We start from the raw sequence: 23,598 nt of genomic DNA, 5'->3' as shown, positions 1-23,598 counted from the left end.
GATCAGCCATGATCTCATTAAATGGCGGAGCAGGCGCAAGGGGCCGAATGGCATACTCCTGCTCCTATCTTCTATGTTTCTGTGTACACTATGCTGTGTACACTATGCTGTGTACACTATGCTGTGTACACTATGCTGTGTTCACTATACTGTGTGCACTATACCGTGCACACTACACTGTGTACGCTATGCTGTGTACACTATACAGTATAGCGTACACGGCATAGGGTACACAGCATAGCGTACACGGCACAGTGTACACAGTATAGCGTACACAGTATAGCATACACAGCATAGTGTACACAGCATTGCGTACACAGCATAGTGTACACAGCGTAGTGTACATGGCATAGTGTACACAGCATTGCGTACACAGCATAGTGCACACAGTATAGTGTACACAGCATAGCGTACACAGTATAGTGTACACAGCATAGTGTACACAGTATAGTGTACACAGCATAGCGTATACAGCATAGCGTACACAGCATAGCGTACACAGCATAGCGTACACAGCATAGTGCACACAGTATAGTGTACACAGCATTGCGTACACAGCATAGTGTACACAGCATAGTGTACACAGTATAGTGTACAGCATAGCGTATACAGCATAGTGTACACAGCATAGTGCACACAGTATAGTGTACACAGTATAGTGTACACAGCATAGTGCACACAGCATAGTGCACACAGTATAGTGTACACAGCATAGTGCACACAGTATAGTGTACACAGCATTGTGTACACAGCATAGTGTACACGGCATAGTGTACACAGTATAGTGTACACAGCATAGCGTATACAGCATAGTGTACACAGCATAGTTTACACGGCATAGCGTACACAGTATAGTGTACACAGCATAGCGTACACTATACTGTGTACTCTATGCTAACAAAAAAGACAGTTGAGGCCAATTCATTAAATATATTCAAGAAGGAGTTAGATATATTTCTTAAGGCTGGGGAGAAAGCAGGGACAGTGTACTGAATTTGGATGATCAGCCATGATCTCATTAAATGGCGGAGCAGGCGCAAGGGGCCGAATGGCATACTCCTGCTCCTATCTTCTATGTTTCTGTGTACACTATGCTGTGTACACTATGCTGTGTACACTATGCTGTGTACACTATGCTGTGTTCACTATACTGTGTGCACTATACCGTGCACACTACACTGTGTACGCTATGCTGTGTACACTATACAGTATAGCGTACACGGCATAGGGTACACAGCATAGCGTACACGGCACAGTGTACACAGTATAGCGTACACAGTATAGCATACACAGCATAGTGTACACAGCATTGCGTACACAGCATAGTGTACACAGCGTAGTGTACATGGCATAGTGTACACAGCATTGCGTACACAGCATAGTGCACACAGTATAGTGTACACAGCATAGCGTACACAGTATAGTGTACACAGCATAGTGTACACAGTATAGTGTACACAGCATAGCGTATACAGCATAGCGTACACAGCATAGCGTACACAGCATAGCGTACACAGCATAGTGCACACAGTATAGTGTACACAGCATTGCGTACACAGCATAGTGTACACAGCATAGTGTACACAGTATAGTGTACAGCATAGCGTATACAGCATAGTGTACACAGCATAGTGCACACAGTATAGTGTACACAGTATAGTGTACACAGCATAGTGCACACAGCATAGTGCACACAGTATAGTGTACACAGCATAGTGCACACAGTATAGTGTACACAGCATTGTGTACACAGCATAGTGTACACGGCATAGTGTACACAGTATAGTGTACACAGCATAGCGTATACAGCATAGTGTACACAGCATAGTTTACACGGCATAGCGTACACAGTATAGTGTACACAGCATAGCGTACACTATACTGTGTACTCTATGCTAACAAAAAAGACAGTTGAGGCCAATTCATTAAATATATTCAAGAAGGAGTTAGATATATTTCTTAAGGCTGGGGAGAAAGCAGGGACAGTGTACTGAATTTGGATGATCAGCCATGATCTCATTAAATGGCGGAGCAGGCGCAAGGGGCCGAATGGCATACTCCTGCTCCTATCTTCTATGTTTCTGTGTACACTATGCTGTGTACACTATGCTGTGTACACTATGCTGTGTACACTATACCGTGCACACATATACTGTGTACGCTATGCTGTGTACACTATACAGTATAGCATACACAGCATAGTGTACACAGCATTGCGTACACAGCATAGTGTACACAGCATAGTGTACATGGCATAGCGTACACGGCATAGCGTACACGGCATAGTGTACACAGTATAGCGTACACGGCATAGTGTACACAGCATAGCGTACAAGGCACAGTGTACACAGTATAGCGTACACAGTATAGCGTACTCAGCATATTGAACACAGCATTGCGTACACAGCATAGTGTACACAGCATAGTGTACACGGCATAGTGTACACAGCATTGCGTACACAGCATAGTGCACACAGTATAGTGTACACAGCATAGCGTACACAGTATAGTGTACACAGCATAGTGTATACAGTATAGTGTACACAGCATAGTGCACACAGTATAGTGCACACAGTATAGTGCACACAGTATAGTGTACACAGCATAGCGTACACAGCATAGCGTACACAGTATAGTGTACACAGCATAGCGTACACAGTATGGTGTACACAGCATAGCGTACACAGCATAGTGTACACAGTATAGTGTACACAGCATAGCGTATACAGCATAGCATACACAGCATAGCGTACACAGTATAGTGTACACAGTATAGTGTACACAGTATAGTGTACACAGCATAGCGTACACAGCATAGCGTACGCAGCATAGCGTACACAGCATAGCGTACACAGCATAGCGTACACAGCATAGTGTACACAGCATAGTGTGCACAGCATAGTGTACACAGCATAATGTACACAGCATAGTGTACACAGTATAGTGTACACAGCATAGCGTATACAGCATAGTGTACAGAGCATAGTGCACACAGTATAGTGTACACAGTATAGTGTACACAGCATAGTGCACACAGCATAGTGCACACAGTATAGCGTACACAGCATAGGGTACACAGTAGTGTACACAGCATAGTGTACACAGTATAGTGTACACAGTATAGTGCGCACAGTATAGTGTACACAGTATAGTGTACACAGCATAGTGCACACAGCATAGTGCACACAGTATAGCGTACACAGCATAGGGTACACAGTAGTGTACACAGTATAGTGTACACAGTATAGTGTACACAGTATAGTGCGCACAGTATAGTGTACACAGCATAGTGTACACAGCATAGCGTACACAGTATAGTGTACACAGCATAGCGTACATAGTATAGTGTACACAGCATAGCGTACACAGTATAGTGTACACAGCATAGCGTACACAGTATAGTGTACACAGCATAGCGTACACAGTATAGTGTACACAGTATAGTGTAAACAGCATAGTGTACACAGTATAGTGCACACAGTATAGTGCACACAACATAGCCTACACAGTATAGATTAAACAGCATAGTGTAAACAGCATAGTGCACACAGCATAGTGTACACAGTATAGTGCACACAGTATAGTGCACACAGCATAGCCTACACAGTATAGATTAAACAGCACAGTGTAAACAGCATAGTGTACACAGTATAGTGTACACAGTATAGTGCAAACAGCATAGCATACACAGCATAGTGTACACAGTATAGTGTACACAGTATAGTGTACACAGTATAGCGTACACAGTATAGTGTACACATCATAGTGTACACAGTATATTGTACACAGTATAGTGTACACAGCATAGAGTACACAGCATAGTGTACACAGTATAGTGTACACAGCATAGCGTACATAGCATAGTGTACACAGTATAGTGTACACAGCATAGCGTACACAGTATAGTGTACACAGCATAGTGTACACAGTATAGTGTACACAGCTTAGTGTACACAGCATAGTGTACACAGTATAGTGTACACAGCATAGCGTACATAGCATAGTGTACAGTATAGTGTACACAGCATAGCGTACATAGCATAGTGCACACAGCATAGTGTACACAGTATAGCATACACAGTATAGTGTACACAGTATAGTGTAAACAGCATAGTGCACACAGCATAGCGTACACAGTATAGTGTACACAGTATAGTGTAAACAGCATAGTGCACACAGCATAGCGTACACAGTATAGTATACACAGTATAGTGCACACAGCATAGCATACACAGCATAGTGCACACAGTATAGTGTACACAGTATAGCGTACACAGCATGGCGTAGAGTATAGGGCACAGCAGTGTACAGGTTATAGTGCATACAATATAGTGTACATAGCATAGCGTACACAGCATAGCGTACGTAGTATAGTGTACACATCATAGTGTACACAGTATATTGTACACAGTATAGTGTACACAGCATAGAGTACACAGCATAGTGTACACAGTATAGCGTACACAGCATAGCGTACATAGCATAGCGTACGCAGCATAGCGTACGCAGTATAGTGTACACATCATAGTGTACACAGTATATTGTACACAGCATAGTGTACACAACATAACGTACACAGTATAGTTTACGTAGTATAGTGTACACTGTATAGTGTAGACAGTATAGTGTACACAGCATAGTATACCCAGTATAGTGTACACAGTATAATGTACACAGTATAATGTACACAGCATAATACACACAGCATAGTGTACACAGCATAGTGTACACAGCATAGTGTACACATTATAGTATACACAGTGTCATGTACACAGCATAGTGTACACGGCATAGTGCACACAACAAAGTATACACAGTATAGTGTACACAGCATAGTGCACACAGTATAGTGTACACAGTATAGTGTACACAGCATAGAGTACACAGCATAGAGTGCACAGCATAGTGTACACAACATAACGTACACAGTATAGTTTACGTAGTATAGTGTACACTGTATAGTGTAGACAGTATAGTGTACACAGCATAGTATACCCAGTATAGTGTACACAGTATAATGTACACAGCATAATACACACAGCATAGTGTACACAGCATAGTGAACACAGCATAGTGTACACAGCATAGTGTACACATTATAGTATACACAGTGTCATGTACACAGCATAGTGTACACGGCATAGTGCACACAGCAAAGTATACACAGTATAGTGTACACAGCATAGCGCACACAGTATAGTGTACACAGTATAGCGCACACAGCATAGCGCACACAGTATAGCGTACATTGTATAGCGTACACAGTATGGTGTACGCGGCATAGTATACACAGTATAGTGTACACATTATAGTATACACAGTGTCGTGTACACAGCATTGTGTACACGGCATAGTGCACACAGCAAAGTGTACACGGCATAGTGCACACTGCATATTCACAGAGGTTAAACCAGAAGAACTTGTCAAAATCTACTCCACATTCCCTGCAGACCACAGGCACATCAATAGCAATGTTCAGATTGGGTGCCTGCCAAGCACCTAGAATGCACTCCATCCCGGCATTTCACACAGCAGCCGAGTAAAACTGTTTTACTTAATTGTAAATTTAACACCAAATAAGACCTAGGCCATCATCGCCTTTTCTGGACCTGTATTTCTAAATGTTCTGAAAATTAGATAAAGGTGAACACCATTTACCCATGACACCTTTGAAATGGTTCAGAATGTATTAGATGAGGGAGACCATTCAGCCCATCTATCAATAGAATCCTACAATCGGCCCCGCCCCCCGCCCCATCCCAATTACAAAATCCAACTGTCCGCTGAATGGTTCTGGAGTTTTGCTTCCACTATGTCTTGATGGAGAAGAGTTCACCATTCCATATGTGCACAAATCCCTTTAAATTGTTGTATTGTTTTTTTTTTAAATCGATATGAAAACTAAGTTGTAAATTCTTTTGCTGTATTCATCAGCTTTTAACATGCATCTCCTTCTGTTCACACACTGAGAATTCACATCTCTACCCCACAGAAATGGCAGCTTATGACATTACCAACTCAGAATAGTTTTAAAACAAGCTATTTTTGCCAGTAGAATTTAAATGACCTTTCATTTCAAGCTGGTGTACCATTCCTTTCAAGTATGGAGAGAAATCAGACATACTGAAGTAAATGAAGATGAAATATTACAGCACAGAATACGTTAATCTATGCCGACTTTTTGAACCGCTGCAGTCTGTGTGGTGAAAGTGCTCCTACAATGCTGTTAGGGAGGGAGTTCCAGGATTTTGACCCAACAATGATGAAGGAACGGTGATCTATGTTTAAATCATGATAGTGTGCAATTTGGAGGGGGATTTGGAGGTGATGGTGTTCCCATGCACCTGCTGCCCTTGTCCTTCGAGGTGATGGAGGTCATGGGTTTGGGAGGTGCTGTCGAAGAAGACCTGGTGAGTAGCTGCAGTGCATCTTGTAGATGGTACACACTGCAGCCACGGTACGCTGTTGGTGGAGGGAGTGGATGGCAAAGCATGGATACAGAACCACATCCTGGTGCTTGGCACAGTCCTTTGGAGCTCTTTAAACCAGCACGGATGGAGAGCACTCAAATCACTGCAAATGCTGATGTTCCAAATTCTTTCTGCCAGACTGCCCAGGACTCAGCAGGAACCGGTGGTAACTAGTGTGGGAGAAAACAGATTTGCTGCCTACAACTGAATAAAAAAGGGGGCACACCCATTTGGTGGGAGGAGGGATCACCTGACCATTTAGGGTATGATTTTCTTAATCCCTCACCCCCCGACCCACAATGAAGTAATGACATCCTATCTATATTTGGAGTTTGAACAGATAAGGATTAATTGAAAATATAACACACTGTTCAATTGGATCGCCCCCAAAAACGGGCACAGGGATCGTGATGCGTGATTATCCCGTGCCCTTCAGTGTAATGCAGGCAGCATGGCACCTTCGTGCTGCCTGCTCATTATAATGATTTCTGTGTGCAGCCAGCACTAACCGCACTGTTCATTGGTTGCACGCACCAGCAGGGGGCCCAATGTGGTTACTTCCTAGCACAACTTAAAGCTAGCCTGCACTGCTTAAAGCTAGCCTGCACCTCTTAAAGGGAAGGTGCATTGTGGCTGCTGGAGGTGATGAGATCATTGAGACTAGTGCTGTGCAACAATCAACAATGGCTGACCATGGGAGAGAGCGTGCATCAAGGTTTTTGGATGCCGCACTGGAAGTCTTGGTGGAATTAGTCGAATGGAGGAGAGATGTCCTGTACCCTCAGAGGGGCCAGAGGCCCTCCAGACACGTGCTCAGAAGGCAGTGGCAAGAGATAGCAGAGGAGGTCAATGCCAGGAGTTTAGTTCCAAGAACATGGATGCAGTGCAGGAGGAAGTTTAATGATCTCACACGAGTGGTCAAGGTCCATGAATGCATCTTCAAATGCCATATCCTACCAACTGCACCACTAGTCTCAGCCACTGCTCAATTTACCATATCCCCATCACACACTTACCAACAATCTGAACTAATACCTAACATTTATATGCTTCACCTCACCCTCACACACTTAGCAATGTTGCAAGCCTCAAACCCACATCTCACAGCTTGCACACACTGCCAGCTATTCAGCCATGACATACGAACATACGAATTAGGAGCAAAAGTAGGCTATTCAGCCCTTCGAGCCTGCTCCACCATTCAATAAGATCATGGCTGATCCGATTACTCCACATTCCCACCTACCCCCAATAACTTTTCACCCCCTTGCTTACCAAGAATCTATCTGCCTATGCCTTAAAAATATTCAAGGACTCTGCTTCCATTGCCCTCTGAGGAAGAGAGTTCCAAAGACTCACGACCCTCTGTGAGAAAAATTTCTCCTCATCTCTGTCTTAAATGGGCGACCCCTTATTTTTAAACAGTGACCCCTAGTTCTAGATTCTCCCACAAGAGGAAACATCTTCTCCACATCCACCCTCTCCAGGCCCCTCAGGATCTTATATGTTTCAATCAAGTCACCTCTTACTCTTCTAAACTCCAGCGGATACAAGCCTAGCCTGTCCAACCTTTCCTCATAAGACAACCCGCCCATTCCAGGTATTAGTCTAGTAAACCTTCTCTGAACTGCTTCCAACGCATTTACATCCTTCCTTAAATAAGGAGACCAATACTGTACACAGTACTCCAGATGTGGTCTCACCAATGCCCTGTATAACTGAAGCATAACCTCCCTACTTTTGTATTCAATTCCCCTCGCAATAACCGATAACATTCTATTAGCTTTCCTAATTACTTGCTGTACCTGCATAGTAACCTTTTGCAATTCATGCACTAAGACACCCAGATCCCTCTGCATCTCAGAGCTCTGCAATCTTTCACCATTTAGATAATATGCTTCTTTTTTATTCTTCCTGCCAAAATGGACAACTTCACATTTTCCCACATTATACTCCATTTGCCAGATCTTTGCCCACTCACTTAACCTATCTATATCCCTTTGTAGCCTCCTTATGTCCTCTTCACAATTTACTTTCCTACCTATCTTTGTGTCATCAGCAAATTTAGCAACCATACCTTCAGTCCCTTCATCCAAGTCATTTATATAAATTGTAAAAAGTAGAGGCCCCAGCACTGATCCCTGTGGCACACCACTCGTTATATCGTGCCAATCAGAAAATGACCCATTTATGCCTACTCTCTGTTTCCTGTTAGCTAGCCAATCTTCTATCCATGCTACCCCCTACACCATGAGCTTTTATTTTCCACAATAACCTTTGATGTGGCACCTTATCAAATGCCTTCTGGAAATCTGACAGCCACATCACCCACACAGATTGCACGACACTCATTGACACACTTCCCTCTCTCTTGCAGGAGAAGGTGGCGCACAACCTAACCAGAGGGGGAGAGGCGCACCTGCATGTTCTAAGCCCCATGGAGGAGACGGTGCTGGCCATTATGGGAAGGGCCATTGCTGAGGCCGTGGCCACCGGCGGGGCTGTAACCATTGATGACGAGGGTATCCGCATACTTAATCCTCCTTCTCCCTCATCTCACAATCTCTTCTGACAGAGAAGCTGCTGATGGCATAAGCGTGCACTTCTTATTTTCTCCTCTCCCCTCACCTCAACCCTACCCTTGTCCCTTTTTCCCTTCACATACCCAAGAATTGCAACCTTCCCAGGAAAAGCAAGAAGATAGTGACGATGAAGACACACCGTCACTCAATTTCACAGTCGCAGCTACCAGCTCAGGTACTGACACTGCGTGTAATTTAGAGGATAGGATGGAGGCGAGTTCTGCACATGGTGAGACACTGGGCACAAGTGCGCTGGTGCCAGAGCAGGGGGAAAAGATAGCACAGCTGCCGATAGCCGATGTCTCAGCTTGCATTGCAGCACAAGCAGCAGCCACCCAACTTCTGAGTGCTGCAGTGGAAGCAATCTCAGCTTGCTGCCATGGAAGCTCAGACTGCTGCCATCATGGCTCTGGATAGAGCTCATGGCTCTAGTGTGCAAAGCGGCTTCCAGGGCATCACAGTACTCCTGCAATCTGTTCTCCAACAGATCTGCTCTCTAACGACCCTCTGTAGATATGACCTCCTGCTGAGAGCCCTTCTCCCCCTCCTCCTCCTCCCTCTTGTAGCAGCTTGACCTGCTCTGCTCATTCTCCAAGTTATGCTCAATGCCAAGAGGAAGGCCAACTGGTCCACCTATGTCTGGGAGCAACTGCTCTGTGCAGAAGCCTTTAAGTCAGCAAAAACTTTCAGCACCTGCCACACCACCCCGTGCACAATTGAAACTTTAATCAACTATAGGATGCACCCAAAACTCGTAGAATTGCAACAACAGCCGGAAGAAATATTCCAGCAACTAACCTGTAAGTAGTTGATGAACCCTTCAAATAGCACTGGTGGGAGTTCCTTCATGCCATTGAATGTGTGTTCAGCTGTGCGAGGTTAAGAGAGGGCGTCGGGTGGAGCGTGGAGCTCCATAATGGCAGTGCTGCCGTCAAATCAGCAATGCATTCTGATTGGTGTCATGATCTACCTGTTCTGCAGGTTTACGGCGGACATTATGTGTGCGCGCATTAACCCCTTTACCAATATGGCGTCCGGTGCACGTCATGTCAGAAGTGTGCGCGCACGTTGTGGATGTCAGTTTGGAACCTTAAGGGGCCTAATAGCAGCCAAAAAACGGGCGCTACTGAACCCAATTTCACCCCCTGGGGTTTCAGGTGTCTAAAAAAACATTTAATTTAATCCTCTAAAACTTGTATTAATCATTTCCATGATGGGTAGCAAATTGAGCCTTTATTGCCAGAGGGCACACTTCCCTGATGCAGCCAAAAAAGGCAGTGAGATGAATAGCAGGTGCACTGAGAGTTTGCTTCTCTGATGTCAGTTGTTCTTACCTGTTCCAGCTGATCCACTCCACTAGAAGCACGTACCAACTTCACAAGGTCCTCCTTCATTTTCTCTGCCCATGACCGTATACTGCAAGAAATAAGATGTCCTATTAAATCGATGGCTTGTGACTTTGATTGCCACAAATGTAAATAAAAGCTGACATAATAATATCTTCACAGAAATGCTCTGCTTGGCATATTCATGTTAATGACATTCAGTGGGGTCCCAGCTTTTTCTAAAGAGTGAAATTCTACATGTAAAAATTTCACCCCTAATATTTATTAAGCTGATATTTTTCCATTTGATCTCTCGTGTATGTATTTTTCACATAAAGGGGATTGGAAATCTGAATCTCTCTTCCCTAAAAGGCTGTGGATGCTGGGTGAATTGACGTTTTCCAAGACTCAAATCGCTAGATTTTTGTTCGGTAAGGGTATTAAGGAATATGGATCAAAGCTGGATAACTGGAGTTGAGGTACAGTTCAGCCACGATCTAACTGAATGGCAGAACAGACACGAGGGGCTGAATGGCCTACACCTGTTTTTATGTTCGTACTTATTCATCTAGAACTGTATATTTATTCTAACAGTGTTATTTCATGAAAGTAAATGAAGGAAAATGTACAGAATGGGACTCATGAACTGATCTAAATATCCCCCCTTTCTGCAAGATGATTCAGAGTTCTTAATATAGAAATAGAGAAAGCCTTTGGCTTAGTGAGAGCATTCCTGGTTTGAGTCAGAAGGTGAAGAGTTTGAGCCTTGCTCCAGACAGCCCCGGCGAATGGGGACTAGAATACGGGGTGGGGGTAAAAATTGGTAAGCGTTACGCCTGCATTTCAGGAGCTAAATGGGCACAATGACAAATTCAGCAGTAGGGGGGGCCTGCGCCCAATCTGCTCATGCATTCAGGCCACTGCTAAATTCATCTGGCTCATTTTTTAAGCATCGCAGGCGGTTCCCTAGGCGTTAGATCTCCTTGCATATGTTAATGAGGGGCCTAACGCCTATCTAAGGATCACTCTGTGAAATTGGTCTGCGATGAGGGAAGCAACAGCTGGACCTGCTCCGCTTAGGATTTTTCACCGGCGAGGCAAGCGGCCCGATATTCATTTTGTGCAAATAGGTTGGGTTCAGGCCCCACTCCAAACAACACCAGCGAGCAGAGGCTAGTGCACAGCTCTGAAAACTGGGTTGATGTCTAGTGTGGGCACTGGCGTCTGATGGATGCGCGCAGCCCCCATATTGTAAAGGAGGGGTGAGACTCTTTAACCTTGGCTGCAACTCACCTAATGTAATCCAAAGAAAAAAACCATGAGGAAGGCAACAGAAACCACCTCACCAACCCTTCCCTAGTAAGTGGCTCAAGAATCTAATTTGTGAGATGTGAATTAGGACCTGCCCTAGGGCAGAACACAACAGATGGATGAATGGACTATAAAGCCCCCTCATAAACTGCGTACAGTTTTGGTCTCCTTATTTAAGGAGGGATACACTTGCATTGGAGGCAGTTCAGAGGAGGTTCACGAGGTTGATTCCTGAGATGAAGGGGTTGACTTATGAGGAAAAGTTGAGCAGGTTGGGCCTCTACTCATTGGAGTTTAGAAGAATGAGAGGTGATCTTATTGAAACATATAAGGTACTGAGGGGGCTCGTCAAGGTAGATGCAGAGAAGATGTTTCCCCTCGTGGGGGAATCTAGAACTAGGCGGCATAGTTTCAGAATAAGGGGTCGCCCATTTAAAACTGAGATGAGGAGGAATTTCTTCTCTCAGAGGGTCGTAAATCTGTGGAATTCTCTGCCCCAGAGAGCTGTGGAGGTTGGGTCATTGACTATATTTAAGGTGGAGATTGACAGGTTTTTGAATGGTAAGGGAGTCAAGGGTTATGGGGAGCAGGCAGGGAACAGGCTCGACAGGCCAAATGACCTCTTTCTCTGCTGTAACGATTCTATGATTCTACACTGCAGCAAAACACTCATCTGACACCTATATGACTGTTAATTATAATCACATCTGGTTTTGTATGTTCAGGTATCAGACCCGGCGCACTGGTAGCAGTTAGAAGATTATGGGTTCAAGTCACTTTTAGCAGCTTTTTATTTCCAGATTTTTTTTTATAACTGAATTCTCAATTCACAAACTGGTGGAATTTGAACTTGCGTTCTCTATATTATTAGCCCAGGGCTCTGGATTACTGGTCCAGTAAAATATCCACTACGCTACCTTGCCCCAATGCAGTCCTGTGATTTTGATTGTATGTTGTTAATGACAGAAACAACTATGCATTCAAGAATCAAATGGGAAATGTTCATCGGGGAGGTGTCACCTTAAACAGCCAGCTCTAAAATGACTGTAGTAATGCTACTACATTAGCTGCTGGAGAAAGTTTGCTAAGACTACAGGACAAATAGTTTGCAAAGAACATTTCACTTTCCATAATTAAAGTTTGCTTTGTTTTATTATCTAAAATTATACAAAAAGAACTGGTGAAAGATACAATTAGTGGTGCAATGACATTAATGTAACGTTAATCATATCACTGCACTCTCCTTATTTTACTAATCTAATAAACTGCTGTTGTATGTTTTTTTTACCCCAATGATAATGCCCCATTAATGCACCAAATATTTTATCTATTTGATCTGGAAGACTAGAACAGAAACTCATCATTAGATGAAGTAGGTCAAAAAAATCCTACCTTCTCTATCTAAAAAAAAATACATAATATGTGCGTGTGATAAACATTGCTAAATAAAGGTAAATTAGGGCAAAGTAAATGTAAATCTTCTAAACGTTCTTGCATAGGAAAATGCAGACATGGGATGCATTAATTTGCTAATCCAAGAAAAAGAAAAGTCAGTGCTAAAAATACAGAATGCTTCCTTGGGGAAAAACAGTTGTCCTAAATAATGTGGAGCGTCGCATTAACCAACTACATCGCTAGAGTTGTCAGACATTTACGTAAGTGAAATTGCCTTTTACTAAACAGATATCTGGGTTTGTATAAACTGCATTGTTTCTCGTCAGGACTACAGAGCTGGGGTATCTTTACACTTTTGTCAGGGACAGAAAATCAGCAGCCATTCCAACGAACTTTCACCTTTAATTCAGCGGATGTTGATCGGAACGGCCAGAAACTAGGCCAGGTCTCAGTTATCCTGACCTACTGCCGAGATATCTAGGATACCCCCGTGGGAGTGGAGCCTCCACCTCTCCCTTACAAGGGCACTAATGTAAGGCGGCAGCGGCAGAAGTGCAGACTCCAAACACTGGAGTTCCCACGCCCTGAGCCTACTGAGAGACCCGCCATATTATGGTCGCTGCCGGTACACCTAGGTCAGGAATACTGGGGGACCAACTGAAGAATGTGGGGCCCACCTAAGGGTCCAGGGTAGGATCATGGAAGATAAAAAATGTTGTCTTTAAAAATATTTTAAGGCAGCTTCCTTTTGGGGGCCATGTGGAAATCCAGATCCTTTTTTCCGGTTGGGACCTGACACTCCCTCCGGCCCTGGACACTGATGCCAGATTTTCTGGCATCTTTGGCAGGGGTGGGTGAACACCTTGGGTGCCCCACCAGTCCACTGAAACCTTTCAAATTGTGGTATCTCCCCATGACCCTTTGAACTTTAGTGGGGCCCATAGCAGACATCAAAGGCTTCTTGGCACTTACTCCGCACCACCCCAACAATTCTTGGGCCCACAATCTCTGTCATGCACATATTGGCCTGCGGCAATAGAAACATCTGGCAAACAAAAACAAGGCACCTAAATCAGACATTGCCTTTAGATGTCTAAATCTTGTTGACCTTTCTTCCAGCTGCTTATCAATACAGAGTCCAGTCAGTTATCTATCTCTGTCACGAATAAAACGACACAATGAAAGTGGTCCTAAGCGAAACTATATCTCACAAGGCCAGTTACTCTTCAATACACTGCATGTCAGACCCCATCCTGGACTCTGTTGGGTGCTGCCTTATCTCTGACAAACCACACAATAGAACATTTAAAAAAGCAACCGTCTTTACAAAAAGTGCTGATATCCTGACATCTTTGGGTATTTTCATTCCATATTATGCTTCATTCATACAAGAGAGCCTGACTGGATATAACGCAGCCTCGTCAGTCCTCTTGTGCAGGTATCACTGCTACGGAATGAAGACTTCTGGCTACCATCTATGCTGCCTATTAAAGCAACATAATTTCACAACGGCTCGAATTTATTGAAAGATTTCCCCCAAATAATTTTACTTTGCAATTAAACTAGTTTTCTTTTAAAGAGGTATAAATGGCATAATCACCTCCCTGGTGTTTTTTGGGAGCCGGTGGTAAACTGACTGCCTATCCTGGCAATCTCAGTAAATCCACTAGTGCCACTTAGTCAGACTCCTACTTATCATGAGTGACAGCAGGGAGCTGACATCCAGACTCAGGTAGCAAGGAGATCCACAACAGGCCAGGTTTGTGTTTGGCTGACTCTACATTCCATTTCTGCTTTTTTTGTCACACCATTGAGTCAAAACAGAAGCAGTTTTATTCCTGCTATAACTGTCTTGATCCATCCATTACACTGGGCATGTCTGGGCATGGCGATGGAGTCCCGTCTTCAGCGAGGGTGAACGCTAATTGCATTTAAACATTTGTTAAAGTAAATACATGCAACATCAATATCCCTCTCCCCTCCCACCAATTATGCCTCGGGCAGCCTGCCCACCGACTGCACACTGACAGCCATCAACGCGCTTTGGAATTGCATTGATTTGCATTCCTATCTTAATTTGTTTCTCCTCATCCTAGGGTCTGCAATCCTGCTGGGTGAGACCAGATGGGTTGACTCATCTCCATACTGAATCAAAACGCCAAAAATAGGAAATGACTCGAGGTGCAGTGAAACACTGAAAACATTACGGAAATAGTAGAAATTATTGAAACAGGAATAAATAAAAGAAATATACTTATATAAAAAAAAATCTTTCGAATTTAAATTGTAATCACAAGATAGATACAGATGAGGGAGGTCATTCAGCGAATCTTAGCTCATCCGTCGAGAATGAAGGATCGATATTGTCCCAACAATGTTATCTAACCGATTGCTAAATGAGTCTTTGTCACCACTACCCTATCCAGAAGACCATTCCAAGTATTGATCAGTCTTTGTGTGAATGAGTTCTTCCTGACATCTGTCCTACACTTTTCTTTCACAAGTTTTAACCTAAATTCCATTGTTCCAGTATCTTCAGATACCTTGAAGTTGTGCCATTATTAAACATTATGCCAGCTAATAGTTTGCATACTTCTATAAGGTGCCCTCTCTGTTGCTTCCTTTGAAGACTAAAGAGTCCTATTTTATCTAATCTGTCCTCAAAACTTAACCCTTTTATATTGGGAATCAGCCTTCTGGCTCTTCTCTACACAATCACTTGAATTATTGAGGAACCAACTGGGGAACGGACTATTTTAGATCTAGTATTATGCAATGAGAAAGGGCTAATTAATAACCTTGTAGTAAAGGGCCCTTTAGGAAAGAGTGACCATAATATGATGGAATTTTATATTGAGTTTGAAAGTGATTTCGTTAAATCCGAAACTAGGGTCTTACATCTAAACAAAGCAAACTATGTAGGTTTGAGGGGCGAGTTGGCTAAGGTAGATTGGGAAGCTACATTAAAAGGTATAACGGTAGAGAAGCAATGGCTAGTATTTAAAGAATTAATACATCATTTACAACAAATATACATTCCTTTAAAGCACAAAACCCCACAGGAAAAGTGGTCCAACCATGGCTAACAAGAGAAGTTAAAGATAGTATTAGATTAAAGGAAGAGGCTTATAATGTTGCCAATAAGATAGTAAGCCTGAGGATTGGGAGGATTTTAGAATTCAGCAAAGGAGGACCAAGAAATTGATCAAGAAAAGGAGAATAGAATATGAGAGTAAACCAGCGAGAGACATAAAAACAGACTGTAAAAGCTTCTATAGGTATGTAAAAAGGAAAAGATTAGTGAAAGTAAATGTGGGTCCCCTACAGGCTGAGACAGGAGAAATTATAATGGGGAATAAGGAAATGGCAGAGAAGTTAAACAAAAACTTTGGGCTGGATTTTCTCAATGGGGGCGTGTTGGGGGCGGGACTGCTGGTTGTCGGGTTTCTGTCCCGCCCCCAACAACGTCCGGCCAACCCACACTATTTTCCCTTGATTGATCTTGTTAAGCCTGCCCTGTGGACTTAGCCAGCCAATTAAGGGAAAGCCGGTGACAGAGGGCGTCAGCGTATGATGTTTCATCTGTCAAAATTTTTTGACAAGATGAATTGTCAGCATTTGACAGCTTTGAGAAGCTGTCAAACACTGACAATCTCTTTTCTATGGTGAGCACTTGCACAAAGACACACCAAAACCTCTTTCCTTAGCAGAAAGCAGATGGCTGCAGCATCTGAGAATGCAGCAGCCATTCTGTCATCTCTGCCGTTGAGATGAGGCACCTCCAGATCCCCAAGGGTTGAAGCCTTCAGGAAGAAGCAAAGGTAAGTAAACTTTTTCTAACACTTTACACTCACCTCTCATATTTACCTCTCCACACTTACACCCATCACTCACCTCCACAGCGGACTTTTCGATCCCTCTCACCCCTGCAGACCCACTGCTCGCCTCGCTGACCCTGGCGAGGTCCGCAGCCGTCGGGGAGCCCACACTTGCAGGGGTAAAATGGGGATAAGCCTCAAAACTGCCTGTTAACTACCTGTTAACAGGCAGTTAATTGGCTCTAATCCCCTTCCCGCCTCGAGGAGACGGGTCCCTGCGCGAGGTGGGTTGGGAGCGAGTTTGGTACCCACTCCCAGTTTCTGCCATTTTCGCGGCAGTCCTGCCTCCATACCCGCCTCCCCAGGGCTGGCAAAATTCTCCCCTTTGTGTCTGTCTTCACGGAAGAAGACGCAAAAAACTTCCCGAAAATAGTGGAGAACCAAGGGTCTAGTGAGAATGAGGAACTGAAAGAAATTAGTATTGGTAAAAAAATAGTACTGGAGAAATTAGTGGGACTGAAAGCCGACAAATCCCCTGGACCTGATGGCTTACATCCTAGGGTTTTGAAAGTGGTGGCTATAGAGATAGTGGATGCATTAGTTGTCATTTTCCAAAATTCCATTGATTCTAGAACTGTTCCCATGGATTGGAAGGTAGCAAATGTAACCACACTAGTTAAGAAAGGAGGGAGAGGGAAAATGAGGAACTACAGACCAGTTAGCCTGACATCAGTAGTAGGGAAAATGCTAGAATCTATTATTAAGGATGTGGTAACAGGGCATTTAGAAAATAATAATAGGATTGGGCAGAGTCAACGCTGATTGATGAAAGGGAAATCGTGTTTGTCGAATCTGTTTTTTGAGGTTGTAACTAGCAGAATAGATAAGGGGGAACCAGTGAATGTCGTGTATTTGGATTTTCAGAAGGAATTTGTTAAAGTGCCACACAAGAGGTTATTAAACAAAATTAGGGCTCATGGGATTGGTGGTAATATACTAGCATGGATTGAGGATTGATTAACGGACAGAAAACAGAGAGTAGGAATAAACGGGCCATTTTCGGGTTGGCAGGCTGTAACTAGTGGGGTACCGCAAGGATCAGTGCTTGGGCCTCGACTATTCACAATCTATATTAATGATTTGGATGAGGGGACCAACTGTAATATATCCAAGTTTGCTGATGATACATTGGTGGGTAGGAATGCAAGTTGTAAGGAGGATGCAAAGAGGCTTCAAGGGTATATAGACAAGCTAAGTGAGTGGGCAAGAACATGGCAAATGAAATATAATGTGGAGAAATGTGAAGTAGTAGATGCTGGGATGATGTTTCCCCGGCTGGGGAGTCTAGAATCAGGAGTCACAGTCTCAGAATAAGGGGTCGGCCATTTAGGACTGAGATGAGGAGAAATGTCTTCACTCAGAGAGTGATGAATCTTTGGAATTCTCTACCCCAGAGGGTTTTGGAGGCTCAGTCATTGAGTATATTCAAGACGGAGATCGATAGATTTTTGGATATTAATGGAATCAAGGGATATGGGGATAGTGCAGGAAAGTGGAGTTGAGGTAGAAGATCTGCCATGATCTTATTGAATGGCGGAGCAGGCTTGAGGGGCCGAATGGCCTACTCCTGCTCCTATTTCTTATGTTCTTATTCCCTTATGCCTTGGTGGCCAAAACTGAATGTAGTACTCAAGGTGCAGTCTGACCAGTGTAGTACAGGAATCCCACCCCAACCGCGGTTTTGCCATACGCTGATTTCAAATATACATGGTTTCCTCTCTGCGACAACTTTTGCCAACCGCGGCAGTGAATTTTGCGTATACGCGGTTTTAAATTTAGGATTAAGGTAAATAACATGATTTTATTGCTTTTACATTCTTTTTTATGGTGTTATTTGAACATTTATACTGTATTTGCCAACCGCGGTTTTACTAACCACGAGGGTTTTCAGGGACATATCCCCCGCGGTTGGGGAGGGATTACTGTACATAGTTTTGGCAATGGCATTTTCTGACTTATACTCAACTGACCAAGTAATATAATTAAGCTTTGTTTATTGCCACTCCACAAAGATTTGGCATCTCAATCGCCACCCCAGAGATGTGAGTGCATAATTGCGCTCGACATATCAGTGCCGCACTGATAGAATACTACACTGTTGGAGGTGCTGTCTTTCAGATGTGATGTTAAACCAAGGCCCCATCAGCCCTCTCAGGTGCATGTTAAAGATCCCAAAGCACTGTTCAAAGAGCAGGGGAGTTCTCCTGGTGTCCTGGCCAACATTTATCCACCAGCCACCACCACCAAATAAAAATAAATGGTCATTTATCTCACTGCTGTGCGCAAACTAGCTACCACAATTCCCTACATTAAAACAGTGATCATACTTGAAAATTACTTTATTGGCTGTGAAGTGCTTTGTGACACACTGAGGTCATGAAAGGCGCTATATAAATGCAAACTGTTTTTTCTTTCTAAGTGCTGAATCTAGTAGCACACCCAAATTCCTTTATGCTTTATCTTTAGCTATTTTTACACCATCCACAATATTCTTGGCAAATCAATTTTTCCTGGCATCACATAGGATCTTGCATTTATCAGTATTACAATTCAATTGGTATTGATTTGTCTAATTGCAAAATTTATCAAACGCCTTTTGCGTGCCCATGGCTACTTCGTCTGTCTTGACAGTTCCCCACTCCCTCACCCCCCACCCTAATTTGATACCATCTGCAAGCACGACCAGTTTGTATTGGATTTCTGTATCTAATTTATAAATCTTGCTTAGGAACATGCACTGATCTGATAAGAATCAGCGCTATAAAATCTGGACAGATTCTTTCTGCTGCATACCAAGGTGTTAGTCAGAAATGTGATTTAAGCACAAAAGTATTGACAGATCCTTTGGGTGTAATGATCAATAACATGTCATTCTATAGTGGACACTAGGTGGAGCCGTAGAGCTGTATATAGCTGTATGTATTAAGCCTACACTACCCAGCTGTATGTGTTTAAGACTACATTACCCATGAGGCACTAGGCTACCCACAAGGCAACAGTCAAGATGGCAGCCTACACACAGGAGCACACATGCTGCATCTCTACAGATACTGTACCTAGAGAACGTGTACTGAATAAATAACTAGCTAGAAGCTAGCTGTGTTCATAATAAGAATGTCTAGTTATTAATGAACATAACATGGTACCAGGGTGGTGAAGATCTGCTGAAAATTGTGAAAAGCGACATGGAGAATTTGAAGCCACCAGAGCGTTTGAATCTCGAGGGAAATGTCGACTACAATTGGCGGATTTTTAAACAACAATTCGAACTCTACATTGCAGCCATCGGATTCGGTACGAAGCCAGATGCAAGGAAGATAGCGTTGCTGCTCACGGTTGCAGGCCCACAGGCGATAGAGGTATTTAATACATTTGTATTTAATCCAGCGGAGAACAGAGAAAAATTAGAAGATGTGCTCAAAAAATTTGATGCACATTGCTCTCCCAAAAAGAATGTGACGTATTAAAGGTACATCTTCCGTTCTCGGACACAGCAACAAAATGAGACTTTTGTTAGCTTTATAACTGATCTGAAACTGAAAGCACAGACATGTAATTTCTCTGAGCTGAAATCATCCATGATTCGTGACCAGATTGTGTTTGGTATTCATGATACAAAAGTCAGGGTACGTCTGTTGAGAGAAACTGAACTAAATTTGGAAAATGCAGTGAAAATATGCCAAGCCAGCGAGCTAGCTCGAAAGCACGCAAAGACTTTCAGTGAAATCAATAATGATGCGATTGTAATGAGTGATAATGCTGCTGTCGGTGCTGTGTCCTACAAGGGGAAGAAACGTGGGCAGAACAGAAATGAAAAGCAATCGGAGGATGAAATTTTTAATTGTAAACGCTGTGGTTACAAACACCAGTTAAGACAATGCCCAGCGTTTGGGAAAATGTGCACAAAGTGTAATGGAAAGAATCACTTTGCCAAACAATGCTTTTCAAAAGTAAAAACAACGAAAGGGCAACAAGTTAATGTGATTGAGGACACTGATTTAAGTGAGACATTTTTTGTAGGAATGGTGTCATGTGACGATATCAAAAAAGATACAGAAAATGTGCAGCCCTCAGAAATGGACAATGCTGAACATAAAGTCAATGCAGTAAAAGTGGACAAATGGATGATCCCACTGCAGATAAATGGAGCATTAGTTACATTGAAACTGGACACTGGGGCAAAAGCAAACTTAATCAGTATGAGTGACATAAAAAATATGAAAGAAAAGCCCAAAATACAGAAAAAGTCAGTACTACTGAAGAGCTATAATGGACAGAAAATAGATAGCTTAGGTGTATGCAGACTTAAAGTGACAGTCAAAGACAAAGTGCTGTTATGTTCATTAATAATTAGACATTCTTATTATGAAAACAGCTAGCTTCTAGCTAGTTATTTATTCAGTACACGTTCTCTAGGTACAGTATCTGTAGAGATGCAGCATGTGTGCTCCTGTGTGTAGGCTGCCATCTTGACTGTTGCCTTGTGGGTAGCCTAGTGCCTCATGGGTAATGTAGTCTTAAACACATACAGCTGGGTATTGTAGTCTTAATACATAGCCATATACAGCTCTACGGCTCCACCTAGTGTCCACTATAGAATGACATGTTATTGATCATTACGTCCCCCTTTCTTTGAGGTTTAACAAAATCAATATCAATCAACTTTCAAGAAAACAATAAAGATAATATCAGTAACACTTTTGTTAGTGCTCTATAAACAAACATTTTCAAAACAGTCAACACATTTTCAAAGCTTTACATTGTACTCAAAGATTAAGTCTATCAGGCTCTTTTACTTCACGTGTGGATCTTCTCAACACAGGTAAGTCTGATGTGTCTTCATGAGATTGTTCTGGCGGTGAATGACAAGATGCAGTTGCGACATTGTCATCAATCTGCTCTTGTATAGATCGAGGTCTCCTTGCGATCTTTGCTTGGAGAGGGTTTCAGTGTTTCTTTCACTCTTCATGCCATAACTCTCAATGTAGTCAATGCACTCTCGAAAAACTGCTGGCAGCTGAATCCCATCATACAGCATAGTCCTCTCAGCAGCCTCGGCTAATGGAACACCAAAGATTGGCCTGAGGGAAGAAGGAGTATCCACCGGAACTGCTTCCTGCTCTGGTGCAGGCTTCTTCTTTTTCTTTTTCTCTTTCCACTGCTTAACAACATCTGCTGCGGTTATATCTTTGGACTTTTTCTCCTTGTGCTTTTCTTCCTTTGGCTTCTCTTTGACCTTAAAGTCTTTTTCTTTCTTCTTGGATAAACTAGGCTTTTTGAAGACATGGATACCCTTTGGCCTTTTCATCCTTGATGGGCTCTCTGCTTCATCACCTGAGTCATCTGGTCTGCTTATGGCATAGTTTATATGGTAGACTCTCTTGACAATTGCAAAATTTATCAAACGCCTTTTGCGTGCCCATGGCTACTTCGTCTGTCTTGACAGTTCCCCACTCCCTCACCCCCCACCCTAATTTTATACCATCTGCAAGCACAAACAGTTTGTATTGGATTTCTGTATCTAATTTATAAATCTTGCTTAGGAACATGCACTGATCTGATAAGAATCAGCGCTATAAAATCTGGACAAATAGATTCTGCTGCATACCAAGGTGTTAGTCAGAAATGTGATTAAGCACAAAAGTATTGACAGATCCTTTGGGAATAGTGAGGAAACATAGTTAAGCTTTACCCAAAGTAGGTTACACTGTTAGAGAAACAAAAAATAAAGGATGAATATCATCCTCCAATACTGCACTCATTTGTTACACATTTTTTTATTCGTTCATGGGATGTGGGCGTCGCTGGCAAGGCCAGCATTTATTGCCCATCCCTAATTGCCTTTGAGAAGGTGGTGGTGAGCCGCCTTCTTGAACTGCTGCAGTCTGTGTGGTGAAGGTACTCCCACACTGCTGTTACGGAGAGGGCTCCAGGATTTTGATCCAGCGGCAATGAAGGAACGGCGATATATTTCCAAGTCAGGATGGTGTGTAACTTGGAGGTGGTGGTGTTCCCATGCACCTGCTGCCCTTGTCCTTCTAGGTGGTAGAGGTCGCGGGTTTGGGAGGTGCTGCCGAAGAAGCCTTGGCGAGTTGCTGCAGTGCATCTTGTAGATGGTACACACTGCAGCCACGGTACACCGATGGTGGAGGGAGTGAATGTTTAAGGTGGTGCTGCGGGCTGCTTTGTCCTGGATGGTGTTGAGCTTCTTGAGTGTTGTTGGAGCTGGACTCATCCAGGCAAGTGGAGAGTATTCCACCACATGCCTGACTTGTGCTGTGTAGATGGTGGAAAGGCTTTGGGGAGTAAGGGGTGAGATGCTCACTGCAGAATACCCAGCTTCTGACCTGCTCTTGTTGCCACAGTATTTATGTGGCTGGTCCAGTTAAGTTTCTGGTCACTAGTTACCCCCAGGATGTTGATGGTGGGGGATTCGGCGATGATAATGCCATTGAATGTCATGGGGTGATGGTTAGACTCTCGCTTGTTGGAGATAGTCATTGCCTAGCACTTGTGTGGCACACATGTTACTTGCCACTTATCAGCCCAAGCCTGAATGTCGTCCAGGTCTTGTTGCATGCGGGTATGGACTGCTTCATTATCTGAGGAGTTGCGAATGGAACTGAACACTGTGCAA

At 43.3% G+C, this 23,598-nt stretch overlaps 1 protein-coding gene across 7 annotated transcripts in view; it reads right to left on the bottom strand.

Annotated features, from left to right (window-relative positions):
• LOC147105722 (voltage-dependent calcium channel subunit alpha-2/delta-1-like) overlaps nt 1–23,598 on the bottom strand; it is an 856,467-nt gene that overhangs the window by 767,117 nt on the left and 65,752 nt on the right. For all 7 annotated transcript variants that reach the window (XM_086010352.1, XM_086010353.1, XM_086010355.1 and 4 more), the window contains exon 2: nt 10,387–10,468. In XM_086010352.1, the coding sequence (XP_085866478.1) occupies nt 10,387–10,468 (82 nt within the window). The remainder of the gene's footprint in view (nt 1–10,386; nt 10,469–23,598) is intronic.

This window comes from Somniosus microcephalus, chromosome 17 (genome assembly GCF_052327205.1).
Source record: "Somniosus microcephalus isolate GS21.2 chromosome 17, FLI_Smic_1.0, whole genome shotgun sequence".
NCBI classification, from domain to species: domain Eukaryota; kingdom Metazoa; phylum Chordata; class Chondrichthyes; order Squaliformes; family Somniosidae; genus Somniosus; species Somniosus microcephalus.
This window is presented reverse-complemented; position numbering and strand designations above follow the sequence as displayed.